Source organism: Petromyzon marinus, chromosome 3, assembly GCF_048934315.1.
Source record: "Petromyzon marinus isolate PM22_M1 ecotype Great Lakes invasive population chromosome 3, UKy_Petmar_22M1.pri1.0, whole genome shotgun sequence".
In the NCBI taxonomy this organism is placed as follows: domain Eukaryota; kingdom Metazoa; phylum Chordata; class Hyperoartia; order Petromyzontiformes; family Petromyzontidae; genus Petromyzon; species Petromyzon marinus.
The window spans coordinates 22,294,627-22,309,324 of NC_133669.1; the positions used below are offsets into that span (position 1 = coordinate 22,294,627).

General features: G+C 47.0%; 1 protein-coding gene across 5 annotated transcripts in view; it reads left to right on the plus strand.

Annotated features, from left to right (window-relative positions):
• The window catches only part of RBFOX3 (RNA binding fox-1 homolog 3), a 308,060-nt gene that overhangs the window by 141,745 nt on the left and 151,617 nt on the right, over positions 1-14,698 (plus strand). For 3 of the 5 annotated variants that reach the window (XM_032979345.2, XM_076052884.1, XM_076052887.1), the window contains one exon: positions 10,541-10,639. In XM_032979345.2, the coding sequence (XP_032835236.2) occupies positions 10,541-10,639 (99 nt within the window). The remainder of the gene's footprint in view (positions 1-10,540; positions 10,640-14,698) is intronic. The other 2 variants (XM_076052877.1, XM_076052892.1) reach the window with 1 other exon arrangement.

Genomic DNA, 14,698 nt, shown 5'->3' on the forward strand with positions numbered 1-14,698 from the left:
CATTAATTAATGTTAAGTAAAATACACCCCTTTTTTATTTCACTGCTGGATGAAGGCCTCCCTATGCCGTGTCAGCGACGGGGGGCTGTTTGACAACTGCTGGGCAGTATCGGTTGGTGAATGGGCAGTGGGGGTGGCACGAGACCAGTTCTGATACCACATTCACCACCCACGTTAGCCAAGGTCATAGTTCAACGCGCAGGTCACTGCACCCCCATCAAATTAAATGTGCAGGGCGGTCCAGATGTCGTGTGACCCCAAATTAATTGACCCCTCACATAATTTTTCCTTTGCTTATTCATTTCTGTTTTCGCATCCCTTGGTATGCAACAATATTAAGTTTTGGAGAATTAAACGGGGGTCACGCGACATCTGGACCACGTTGTATAATCTCTCACTCTATTTACGTGTGTGCATTTTTACAGTTTGTTGTTTAGCTCACATATGTTAGTAGCTCGCAATACAGTACATATTAGAAATTACAATAAACAACAGACCATACCGTGCAAATGATATTGGTGTTTTTATGGCATTTTTTTTTTTCTTCATATTTACATGGATATAGATAAGTATTAGGCTTGTGCAACCCTCTATGTGAATGTACGTGCACTCATGACTGCTACACTAACTGGGTAATTTAAAAATGTATGAAAATCTATTTTAATCATTGAGAGCAAGTTGGAATGTAATAGCAATCGCCCATGAGACTTACATATGAATGTTCAACCCCTGCAGCGTTTGCCCACTGCCTTTGAGCTCCTTTGAGTGCTCTTGGTCTCATGGAGAAGCTGTGGCTGGGTACGCTAGTGCCACTGGATACCAGATCTGTAACCATCGCTCCCCTCACTCCAACCCCTTGCGGATCCCTGAATTATCATGATTCAGATCACGATTCCATTCAAGAATAATTTTATTATTATTGTTTTTCATGATAACGTCTCGAGTGGCCGCAGGAGTCACGTGCGCTCATTGCGCACGAGATATATCGGCATCATCGGCCAGCTGTGGTCTATCTACTGCTGGATGAAGGCCTCCTCAAAGTCTGCCACCATCTCCCGCGGTCTCGCGATGCCACGTTCCGTCTCGCCCCTGCACCCGCGCTGACGTCATTCAGCATACACAGTAATCTAGGGGTAATTGATTGGTCACACGCATCGTTCGATACGTGCATTCTGATCGAAATAAATCGTTCGGGATCATTGAATCGACGCACCCTTCATTACAGCCTTACAGGATAGCCTCAGGTTTTGTGGACGGGATACATTCACAAAATATTTTAGTCGAAAATGCAAGCCTATTATTGTAATAAGTCATTTTCAGAGAAACGAAACATCACAGGAGAAGAGGTGCAGACATGATGCTGGTCATTGTCAGGTGTACCTTATATTCGCTGCTTTGTATTTCTCAAACGCTTCCCGAGTAGGCACGCGTAAGTGTGGGATACCGTGCCACTTATTTCTGAAAATGTGCACTCTCTGCGCTTTGGAGCCTAATAAAATCATAGGCCTTCGCAGTGTGCAGTAAATTCCAGTCATACGCACGCTCACGTAAGTAGAGCACGGATACATATATTCACACACACACACCGTATGCATTATATACACATCCGCGTGACTTACGCTCGTAACACTACGAACTTTAGCACGTTGCATTATGCATAGAAGCCATTTGTAAGCCACGTGTAAATCTATTATTAAAATGCAGTTTTACTGGAACAATTGCATTAGAAAAAGCCTTTAAGTACCAATGTTTATAGATAGTATTTGTGCACTTAAGACAATACGAATGCATAAATTGCATCTCCCCCGTTAATGGGTATTCCTTAGCGAGTTTGACCAATATATTTGTTTTGTCAGCAGTCTGCAATATAACTGAAAATACGTTTTGTTTCTTTCACTTATTTGCTGGTCTTCTGCAAGATATGCCGCACGTCTTTGGCTGCTCGTAAATTGCACCGTTAATGTGAATGGTCGCGTCCAAGCTTTTGCTGATGGAGGGGCGTATTATATCGTCTTATGTTTCCAACCGAGCTAAGGAGTATTGTCTCTTTGCTATTCTCTTGCCTGGAGGTGAAAACATTGTAGAAACCATTATCTGTACGACTTAAACCACCAGCTGTTGTGACCCCAAAAAAAAACAAAAACCTCACGCTTTGGTGACCGAGTTCATTTTTTTTAGTGCTGCATCCTCCCCAGTATGATGTTATTTGAGACATTGATTGGGAGCCGCGTGGCTGCCCAGCAGTATTGCACATGCAATAAAACGTACGCTGCAATACACGTGGGCCGCTCTCTTAAGATAAAAAAAAAATGACAGTATTGATAATTGTAAAAATGATATACTTCGCAGGATAGCGATAGTGGTTGCGGCTTTGGCGGTGGGGGAGGGTGGAGAGGGATGCTTCAACCAGCACCGCATTGATCATGGCTGACGATCATGATACTCGTATGTGCTATTATTATTATAATACTTTGTTCTTAGATTAAAGCAAAATAATCATCATTTAAAATGCCACAAAATACGCGAACCTTGTCTTTTCTATTCAAAATAAATATTCGTACAGAATTTCTAAAACATGTGCGCACGTATTCTTGGTTCATTGTTTCCCTTCAACGTGACTTTACCGAAAGAACCAAGAATATGAATCACTGCAGTCACGAAAGCTTTAAATAAAAAAAAATGTACGCACATGTTATTGCAATAAGGGTCTTCATTAACAAATAAATGTGCTGTCAATGAGCAATTAATCCCCAAACAAGCACATATTTCAACAGACACTGGCTCGTGTTTCAAATCAAGTTTGGCATGCTCTTGGGCACTGTATTTTCCCACTAAGGGCTTGGCTGCAAAGGTCTCGTCTGCTCAGGTGGTATTGACTGCGAAGCCCTTGGAAACCCAAGTAGCTCCAGACTCCCCGTTGTCAGATGGAGTATGGTCCACTCAATTGCCGCTGCTGAGTGAGGCAGCCACACGGCCCCGCTGCGTGATGGAAGGTGAGCCGTGCTCCGCAAGGACGTCCCATCCCAACAGTTCGCACAATCACGCCAGTCCCCACCCCCACCTTATTACAGAGCCGTATTTGCTCGTCACACATTAGGACCGCTCAGCTGGAGAGGTGACACTGGGAAAGGTTCTCATCCATGCAACAAGAAAAGCTCCTCGCCTACCCTCGACGGCCTTCTGCCACCATGACGAAAGCTGACAGCGCTGGCCTTTAGCAACTTTACGTTGCAACCAACCTTGTGATGCGGGTTGTCGATAATGGGCCATCGATTCCTTCGGATGGATGGTCAGCTCCACACCTGAGGAGATAAATGCTACACCTCCCGTATAGTGCAGATATTCAATGCTCAGACGAAACCGACTGCTTTTTTTTATTAATTTCATCGCCGGAGCATGTCGAAAAGTTTTTTTTTATGGTGACCCAGGAGAGAACCCCCCCCCCACTAACTCACGCTCCCCCCCGTTAATGGCGCACATCAAGGATTTGTGTCTTTAAATGCCACGGCATTGATTTCCCTTCAAGTTTGCGTGCTTCCACGTCTTAAATCCACATCCTGCAGCGCCCACCTGGGCGCATCCGTAGCCTTGCGCGGCGTGCTGGGCCAGCGGGGCCGGCGCCGTTATCGGCGAGGTGCGTGAGGGCCCCCCCCGGCACCCAATTGGCCTCTTGGGTACTTTGTAATAACAGACTCGCGGGCAGCCCGAGGGTGGTGGTGGTGGGTTGGGGGGGGGGGGGCCCGTGACCATCGCCGGTCGCGCCGATCGTCGGGTGGACGTTGCTTTCCGGCGGGGTGTCGATGCCCCTCCACGAACTGAAGGCCCAGGCGTGCCGTGGGGAACGCACTGGAGGAATGCCTCGAAGGTTGACCCCTGACCCCCAGTGGTGAAGGCTCGTTAACGTTCGCGACGATCCGCCGAACTTTGTTTGCTCAGGGCGCTAATTTTCGGCGGGGATTTGTACTGCACACGTCGGGCGTTTCTTTGACGGATCAAAATGGGATTAATTAGAAATTGAAAAATCTTAAAAGGCTTCAGAGAAAATAAATCATTGTGCTGATCACGTTTTTTTTTTCATTATATATTTTAGAAAAAAATCGCTCTGCTATTGTTGTATGTGATGGATGTTTTGTACCATTCCGCCTTTTATCATCATGATTTAATTTGGTGCAACTGTAACTATTACACGTTCGTTACAAGACATCGTTAATGTCATTGTGATGCCTTTCTCTCGTAATCACAACAGCATTTTATTTAAACCTCTACAAAAGGACTTGTTTGGTTGAACGGATGATAATTTCACCTTGCTGCACTCACGCTCGATCCGAAAGACAAAATGCGTTGTTATTTCATTCCACTTCGGCGCTTAAAGTGCATACTCAGTCAAGCGAGCTCACGGTGATGTGATTAGTGGTGATAATGTGCCCCCTGCTGGGGCATTATTCGTCGCAAGACCTCGGAAACCGACGCCGTTTTGTGCGTGAAAATCTCAGTTTTTGAGAAGGGTTTGGTCATTGGCGAAAATGCTTACACGGCTTCATATAAATTTTAATGCTATGACAATCATCACGATATCAGTAACCCCCCCCCCCCCGCCCGCAATGGCATTTCACAATTTGAAAGTATGTTAATGTTTGTGATCTTCTGTAGAATGCTTCGAGTATACATGAACATTGTTGTTGAGTACTTACAAAAGATCCTCACGCAACATAAGCCCGACATGAGTGTAGGACTTTGACATTTGCAACTTTACTTCCGGTGAAGATGAGAAGGAACATACTTTAAGTTGCATAATTAATACATATATAATCACAGTAACTACTCTACAAAATTATGAGGTCATATAATTGCCATGCAGTCAATTATTTTTGAAAATATTTTGAATAACCACTGTCATGGGTAATTGCTTTTTTATTTGGAACTTTAATGTTTGTGCATTTCTTATTTCGTAACTAACATAGGAAAATAAAATGGACAACACTCATCACCATATACCAAGGGTTTGTGGCTCACACAAATGTTGTGAAGCACCGTTCCCCTCTGCGTCGACGTGACTGACATACCCTGGGCTTGCCAGGAGAAGGCGGTACAGTCATTGTTGAGGGAGCCAATCAGAACGCGCGCTGGTTGGTGAGTGGCATGGGTGGTTACTGAGTGGCATAGGTGTTGATGCTCAGTGCCATGGGTGTGTTTGGTAAGTGGCATGGGTGGTTGCTGAGTGGCATGCGCGGCTGCTGAATGGAATGAGTGTGATTTGTGAGTCGCATAGGTGTGGTTGCTGAGTGGCATGGGTGTTTGGTGAGTGGCATGGGTGTGGTTGCTGAGTGACATGGGTGTGTTTGGTGAGTGGCATGGGTGTTTGGTGAGTGGCATGGGTGTTTGGTGAGTGGCATGGGTGTGGTTGCTGAGTGACATGGGTGTGTTTGGTGAGTGGCATGGGTGTTTGGTGAGTGGCATGGGTGTTTGGTAAGTGGCATGGGTGTGGTTGCTGAGTGACATGGGTGTGTTTGGTGAGTGGCATGGGTGTTTGGTGAGTGGCATGGGTGTTTGGTGAGTGGCATGGGTGTGGTTGCTGAGTGACATGGGTGTGTTTGGTGAGTGGCATGGGTGTTTGGTGAGTGGCATGGGTGTTTGGTGAGTGGCATGGGTGTGGTTGGTGAGTGGCATGGGTGTGGTTGCTGAGTGGCATGGGTGTGTTTGGTAAGTGGCATGGGTGTGGTTGCTGAGTGGCATGGGTGTTTGGTGAGTGGCATGGGTGTTTGGTGAGTGGCGTGGGTGTTTGGTGAGTGGCATGGGTGTGGTTGGTGAGTGGCGTGGGTGTGGTTGGTGAGGCATGGGTGGTTGCTGAGTGGAATGCGCGGCTGCTGAATGGCATGAGTGTAGTTGGTGAGTGGCATAGGTGTGGTTACTGAGTGGCATGGTTCCAGCCATGCTGGGAAATGACAGATTGACAAAGGCATTGTTGTGTATTTTTGTTTTCCAGTATAATGTGATATTTGCTAAACTGTACCACACGATGAGAATAGGTTTTCCCCTTTTTTCTGGCAACAAAACAGGTGTTAAGATGTTAATACACCAAACTGAAACCTTTTACAAGGAATCATGTCTGCATTAACCACAATGCTTGTGGTCAGAATGCCGTACGCCTTTTGGAGTCCTCTCGTCTAACACCGTTTGAGACGAGGCTCATAAGAAAGCTGTCCCTGGTGTGGACCAATCAGTTTCAAAGGCAATGCATATATTATCAGAGTACGTTTTATGTTTGCATTCTGACCGCAAGTATTGTGGTTAATGCAGACATGATTCCTTGTATAAAGGTTTCAGTTTGGTGTTTTAACATCTTAACACCTGTTTTGTTGCCAGAAAAAAAAGTGGTGAAACCCATTCTCATATTTTGGTACTGGCAAAGGAGGTCCCATGATGTACCACAACGAGTTCTAGTGAACCTTAACATCGCAGTATCTGTCGTCAAATCGCCACAATCCTAGATTTTGCACTTGATATTCCGGGTGTGTCGACTTATTACCGCGCCGAAGTGATGAGATCTGTGCTCTGAGAGACAGCAGTGGCAGTGCAGGTTAAAGGGGGGACTTTTTATAACCTCGGTTTGCGAGGCAGGTTGGGGCGTATTTTTACCATATCTGGGGAATGTAACCACAATACAGGCAACTCGTGGAGAAAGCAAAATGAGTAGGCAATTCGCGACCTTCCCATATATGTCTCTGCACATAAAACATTCGAGAGCATTTCTTGTGTTGCTATACATCCCACAAAGGCACTCGGAATTTTTGGGAGTGGGATTATCGATGCAAGAAAACCCTGGACCAGTTTTGACATTCACGGTATCTCGTCTCATCAAAATGGAGCCCTCTCACGCGAGTGCAGAGAACAGTTTGGCAACTTAAGCGCAAGGGGTTGATAGGGGGGGTGCATTGTCACTGACTTGTCATCTTCATTATGGAACCGTCCATAAATGACGTCACGCACCTAGGCGGGGGGGCTGGCTGGGGTCAGACATTTGTGACGATGTGTGACGAGGGGGGGGGGGTTGAGAAATGTGACGTCACATAAAAATGCGCAACTTTAAATAAATATAGAATTGTTTTAAAAACACTCCTACAACATCAGAGTGCAGCGCCACATTAAATACGCACTACAATGACAATAGTTTAAAGCGATTTGAAGCATGTTTAATTTTTTAAATGGAAATAAGGTTTGGGGGGGGGGGCAGAGCTTTGTGACGTCATATTTGAGGGGGGGGGTCAAAAATCGCGTGACGTCATTTATGGACGGCCCCTATTGGCATCTCCATTGTCAATAAAATCCTCCTCTGTGCATGACTCATCAGTATACCACGTGGCAGGGAGGGTTACTTAATATTGGCAAACCATTAATCTTACGAGGCAAACCATTTATCCCGGACACTTTGGCGTCTTTAAAACATTTGTATAGCACAATCAACTGCGGTATTGTGGAATTATAATCGAAGTTTTTTGTTTGTTACACTTGCATACAGCATTTTCTTCATAGACATTTGATTAATTGTATTTGTGGTAGAAACCCGAGAAAAAAATGAAATGTTACGTAACATAGTGGGACCTTCCACTATCCCTTCTCCCTTTTAATGTATGTGTAGTGGTCGACTTCACGCGGACAACTTTATTCTTTTCTCCGACACCACTTCTATTACAACTTTCCACATTCCGTCTATAACTTCACAGTTCCTCTGTTTGCCGCAGCTCGCTCCGCTTCTTCCCCTGTCTCCCACCGTCTCTCTCCCCGTCGCTCGCTGTCTCTGTCTCTCTCTCCGTCGCTCGCTGTCTCTGTCTCTCTCTGTCGCTCGCTGTCTCTGTCTCTCTCTCCGTCGCTCGCTGTCTCTGTCTCTCTCTGTCGCTCGCTGTCTCTGTCCCTCTCTCCGTCGCTCGCTGTCTCTGTCTCTCCCCGTCGCTCGCTGTCTCTGTCTCTCTCTCCGTCACTCGCTGTCTCTGTCTCTCTCTGTCGCTCGCTGTCTCCGTCTCTCTCTCCGTCACTCGCTGTCTCTGTCTCTCTTAGTCACTCGCTGTCTCTGTCTCTCTCTCCGTCACTCGCTGTCTCTGTCTCTCTCTGTCGCTCGCTGTCTCCGTCTCTCTCTCCGTCACTCGCTGTCTCTGTCTCTCTCTCCGTCACTCGCTGTCTCTGTCTCTCTCTCCGTCGCTCGCTGTCTCTGTCTCTCTCTGTCGCTCGCTGTCTCTGTCTCTCTCTGTCGCTCGCTGTCTCTGTCCCTCTCTCCGTCGCTCGCTGTCTCTGTCTCTCTCCGTCACTCGCTGTCTCTGTCTCTCTCCGTCGCTCGCTGTCTCTGTCTCTCCCCATCACTCGCTGTCTCTGTCTCTCTCCGTCGCTCGCTGTCTCTGTCTCTCTCTCCGTCGCTCGCTGTCTCTGTCTCTCTCTCCGTCGCTTGCTGTCTCTGTCTCTCTCTCCGTCACTCGCTGTCTCTGTCTCTCTCTCCGTCGCTCGCTGTCTCTGTCTCTCCCCGTCGCTCGCTGTCTCTGTCCCTCTCTCCGTCACTCGCTGTCTCTGCTCCTCTCTCCGTCACTCGCTGTCTCTGTCTCTCTCCCCGTCTCTCTCTCTGTCCCTCTCCCCGTCCCTATCCCCGTTTCTCTCTCCCCGTCTCTCTTTCTGTCTCTCTCCCTGCCTGACTCCCTGTCTCTCTCCCTGTCTCTCTCCCCGTCTCTGCTTCTTTCTATCACTCTCAGTCGCTCCTTGTCTCTGCTTGTCTCTGCTCCACTGCTCCGTCTCCTATGTCTTCTCCCCGTTTCTCCCACACCTGCGTCGTTCCGGTCCCAACCACAACTCCTACTCTGTCTTCCCGTCTCCCGAATATATCCCCGTTCTCATTACCCACCAATTAATTAGTCCGCGTGCCACCGACGCCCCGTGCCCCTCACCCCCGCACCTGTTACTTGCCCCCCTCTATTCCCAGACATTCCGACGCCACCTCGTCCTTGACAACAACCCCAGCCAATCACAGCCGTACATCGCTCCCCGGCTTAATTGGCCCGTCATTACCGCACAGTTCCCCGCCGCCTCACCTGGCCGGCCCGACGTAACCCCACTGTCCATAACTCGCGCGTCTTTACCATTCCCCCCTGTATGCGCGTGTCAATTCCACTACATATGTATTATACATTATGTGTAGAAATGTATCTACTGGGGGGAGCGGTAGCGTCGCAGTTAGCGCGTTGCGCTTTGAACCCGGCGTTCCGAGTTCGATTGTAGCTCATGGCCAACACCGGTGACGGATATCTGAACCGGTCCTGGGCCTACCCTAGGTCGACTCAGCCTCAACTGAGTACCTGGTGCGATGTGGAAACCATCACCATTGGGGAGATAAAGGGGGCCAGGCGTGGTGCGAACCAGCCACCCTCCTGTGTGCCATGCCGGCCTTCATAGGCGCCTGCGAACGGTCACTGGCCCAACGCTCTCTTCAGGCTGCACGGGGGATCTTTGTCTTAGTCTTTTTGGTATATTATATAATCAATGGAAATGTACTATGGGTGATGATTAAGTAACGTAATAAAGAAGGAAGTGGTGTTGAACTTAACATGAACACGAGCGAAACAAAAGTCGCATGCAACAAGTTCCCTCATGCTCTCGCACGATGTCCGTGACGCAAGTTAATGTTTAGTCTGCTGTCGATGATCGGCGATGCGGCAATCGACTCGTCTCGACGAGCTGTACCCGATGCACTATTCAAAGTTGAATTTTTCGACGCTGATGTTTGGCGTTTCGATATCGCGGAGTGTGGCACTGATTTCGGAATGATTGGTACCCCAGTCGCGGAGTTAAGTAACACCCCTGGAAAAAAAAATTGTGTCTCAGAAATTAAATATTAAATTTCTTCGGCTATTTTTTTTTATTAATAATTGGTACCCCGGGGTACCGCCATAAGGATCATTTGGTGAATAAACATTACCGAAAGAAAAATAAAACCCCGTCAGAATATTTATATCTGCGACAATCTTTGAAGGTTGAACGGCATCGACATGACCAAAATGAATATCTGTAAGAGGGGCATATTTGAGGACCTTTTTTTGGGGGGGGAGGGAGGGGGGAAACCGAAACTTCGTTTGAATGGAGGCTCAAGTGCATTGAGGTCGTGACGAGCTACAGAGCGGCGTCCCGCGTGGCAGGGGATGGGGGGGGGGCCGGCGACGGCTCCGCCCGCCGTGGAGACGGAGCAGTGGACTCCGCTCGTGTGCAGGAGCTGGCGTGGATGGAATCCCGTCGCTCAGACGCGTGAGAGATGGCGCGCCGGCTTGGCTTGGGGTGGCGGGGCAGACGTGGGGGAGGGGTGGGGAACACCTTCATCCAGCAGTGGGTAGATCACGGCTGATAGGATGACAATGCGCGCACGCGCCAGCGCGCGTGTGTATGAGTGGGGGAACGGCTGTTTATTTTGACGCTTTCAAAACGTGAATCGCAGGCAAAGTTGAAAAGCTCTCGCCCTTAACACCACCCCTCCCCCCCCCCCGTTTTCTCGTTTATTTTGTCACTCTCGCAGGACTCGAAGGTTGACTGCAGCAGTTGTACGGGGAAAGAAGACAGCGAGGTGAGGGCACAGAACCGCGTCACATCGGATGTCCAAACAAAGAGCACCGAGGTTGGGAAATGACACACGCGGAACATCGATGCATATCTGTCTGTGGATTTTATTTGTTTTCAATCGCTGGGTGCAGATAATTCTACATTGTTTTTCTTTGAATGAGCTATGCACGTTTGTTTGACGTCACGTAGGGTTTTGTTGAGACACGTAAACTATTTTTTTTTTGGAGCGTTACAGCTGTTGAGTCAGTTTAACACGCAGGCTATCGCGACCAATATTATCCATAAGAGGTTTTTAGGGGGGGTTAGCTGTTGAGTGCTTGGGAATACTACCTTTGTCACAAAACAATAATTTATAGCCCTATGTTTACTGCTAGATAAATGTCCTCGGCACACCATGTGGGTGGTCGGGATTAACTGAGCATGCTTCAAAATGCTGGCTACTGTGGGTTGACGGTCGGCTTAGGATGAAAGGGTGTGGGAGGAGCTAACAGGACCGGCTACAGTACTGATCATTAATTAGCCTGGGCCAGGAATCTAACTTGGGTGGAGTGGTGCACTCTGCACTGCACTGGCTACTGCGCCGCCGTACCAACTCCATTCATCTCCTTCATCGCCAAAAATACATTTGAACTTTGTGTTCGTCTTTCGCTGCAAACACATTTATGTTTCTGTTTTAATGTTGCTTCATTTTAAATGTTTTTGTTTTTAAACTACATTTGGGGAGGGGGGGGGTGTAACGCAAATCAACGACGTGTTTGAACACTGGTAATTGTGTCGTAAATAATGAGGACAGCTGTACAATCAGAAGTGTTTACTTTATCGGTGAAGAGGTGTGTACTGATCGTTTGGAACCTTCTCTCAAGGTCACATCCCAATCAATCGAGAGTTATTCATTTTTTTAAGCAGCAGAACAGCAGCCTGCTTTTTATGGGAATGTTGGTATGATGATATAACATAATGCTACGGTTCTGAACCTGGAGGAAGCTCATAATATCGATGCAACGATGATACACCGCCAATGTTATGAGTATAAGTCAAATGGACGTCCATATTATTTGATTTACCATCGTGTTTTGCTGCGTATACGTCATCTGGATAAGTTAATTGAATTGAATGTTATCTTCATTTTTGAGAGTGATTTGCACGATGACCTGAATGGGAAACATTAAGCAAGTATTTATTTGACATCCCTGTAGTATAAATCATTTTATTCTATTCGTGTATCGCTGAATATCGTCCTCAATCCAAAAATGCGCATGTGAAATCGTTTGAGAATGAAACTGAAATAAAATAGAGATAACCTTTACCTGATATTAGGTTTCGTTATTTCTTATTATATCTTCGAGTGATAAACCAGTGACACAAATTTTTAATTTAGAAACTAACTAAAATGTTTTTTTTGTTATTTTACCAGGTAAGGCCCACTGAGCCAAACAACTCTTTTTCAGAAGCGACCTGGTCACAAATGATAGCCCAACGAAGTGGCTTATCACGTGGACATTTCTAGAAGCCAAATACTCTAAACGCATGCTTTTTAAATGTGAAGAGAAAAAGCCGGGGGAACTGGGGAAAAATCCACGCAACCACGGGGAGAACATGCACACTCCAAATATAAAGGCGTCAGGGGCGGGGATCCAAGCCATAACCTCCTGTACACCAGGAGAGATAGTTAACATCTCGCCACCGCACCGCCGTTGTCAGGGGCCACAATACTGTAATGAGACATTTTCTATCCGGCCTTTGCAGCATGAGTGTGCTTTCTAAAAATACAATCCCGGCGTAATTGTGTGTTGATTTTCAGTTTAATCTCTCGTTCTATATTGTTGAGGTTTTAAAGTGGATATGTTTCGACACATACTTTAACAATTAATTATCCCCTCCACCCCTGCCATCCCCACTTTGATATTTTTTAAGCAAACAGATACAGTGTGTAACATTTGTAAACGCCTACTACAGGTGTTGTGTTGAAGAAGACGGTTGCCGTGCCGTGTTTTTTAAATCACTTGTTTGCATGCCCAACACGATTGGCTCTGTTTTTATTCCGTGGGAAACTACGTCATTGCGTTGTTGCCGAATTGTGTTTGGAGCCATTTCATCTCCGGTGTTTGCAGTGATACGTTTGCTTTGTGCGCCGCGGGTGCAAGTGGCTGCGTACGGGTTGTTGTGCTTGGTGGATAACATCGAGTGATTAAAATAGAAACAAAAAAAGCAGAGACAACCAAATCATTTTGGATGGCCGGTGAAGACAGGATGAAAAGTAATCCAAAACAAAAGTGCTGATAAACAGTTGGCGTTGACAGTGAAAAGCAGCCATGTTCAGTGGCCCATAAATTTCACTGCTCCTTCCTTCATCGCTATCCGTCGGTGCATCTGCCCAATCTGAAATACATCGCACAAAACTTTTTTTTACCTGTGGTTTTACTTTGAGCTTCGTGTTGTAATTTATACCATCGTCATCCGCCCTGTAAGATAGGCCCTTGAAATACGGGCGACCGAACGGGCTGAAAATGGATGTCATGAGTCTCTCTCTCTCTCCTAGCGCCTGGCCACGATATTGCCTGCTGGATGACCTATGAGGTCATCACGTCGATTTCTTTACAATATAGTGCGGCACTTCTGAAGTTGTGAAGATGGTTGATGGCGGCTGAGAGAGCATTGGGTGCTGTGGAGGTAGCGGCGGAGGCGCTAGTGGCAGCATCTGTATTGCTCCCCATGCATGTGTGGGTTTTCTCTGGGTACTCCGGGTTCCCCCGGTGGCGACATGTTTTACTACCTCGCCTGGTATACAGGAGGACGTGGGATTCGATCCCGTATATTTGAAGTTTGCATGTTCTTCCTGTGGTCGCGTGGATTTTTCTTCGGGTCCACCAGTTTCACCCTCCACATTTAGAAACGTGCGTTTCGAGTATTCGGCTGCTATAAATATCCACGTGATAAGCCGCTTCGTTGGACTTTCATTCGTGGCCAGGTCGCTTTGTCGAAAAAAGCTATATGGCTCAGTGGGCCTTACCTGGTAAAATAAAAAAAAATAGTTTTGGTATTGATCCGATCCCGGAGAGGTATAATTCCTGGTGTATCGGCATGGGACCATTGGCACAATTCACCCACTTTTCCTGTGTGTTGGCTTGGAATTAAAACGTTGTGTTTCACATAACCGCGTGCCAGCATTGTACAATCTTTAAGGTCGGTTTGGTCCCGTGGAGTGTACAGTGTGCTTCGTTTTACTTTAATTGATGTGCTACGTAGACATTTGCTAGAGACAACAAATCTGTTGTGATGCGATTCTCATTGCAAGCATCTACATGCCAACTTAAATCGTGGGATTAACCACTTCAAAATCCTTCAACCTATCGAGCGACGGAGAGATTTTATCCCAAGTGTCACGCAATTGATTGTCTGAAAGGAGGTGGAATCCTATTATAATTTAAAACATTTTTCTATTCAATAATGCCATGCCTGATAAGCATCTGTGTTTCTGCAATGTACTCGCGGTACATCTGTTTACGATCCAGTAATGTTAAGTTGTATTGCTTGGATCTTGCGCTGCTTGCCTATTCAATGACAAAAGGTCACTCACGGTCGGCTTATATTCAGTTTTAGGAAAAAGTTACATTTTTTTGCAAAACGGCCAACAAATAGGTTATTGCTGACACCCCTTGATCCCAGCAAAGTTGTAAAATTGCTGATGTGGGTTTTGTTGACTGTAGGGTCAGCAGTTTGTAAATAAGTGCACACCAGCTGTTGTCTGAAAAGGTGTTTGTGCAAGTGCGTGCGCACGTGTGAATGAGTGTGTGTCTAGAAGGCAAAATGGTTATCTTTGTCTTTGGTGTATGTGTGTATGCACGTGTGTATGCGCGTGTGTGTCCTGTGGGGAGCGATAGTGTAGCGCTAGGTAGTGCAGCGGTTAGCGCGCTGTGCTAGAAACCCAGGCGACCCGAGTTTGATTCCCGCTCACGGCCAACACCAGTGACGACTATTTGAACTGGTTCTGGGCCTCTCCCAGGTGTGTAAACATCACCGCAAGGGAGACAAAGGCGGCCGGGCGTGGTGCTGGCCACCCACCTCCTCGTGTACCATTCTGGCCTTCAAAGGTGCTCACTAACAGCATTTGCCC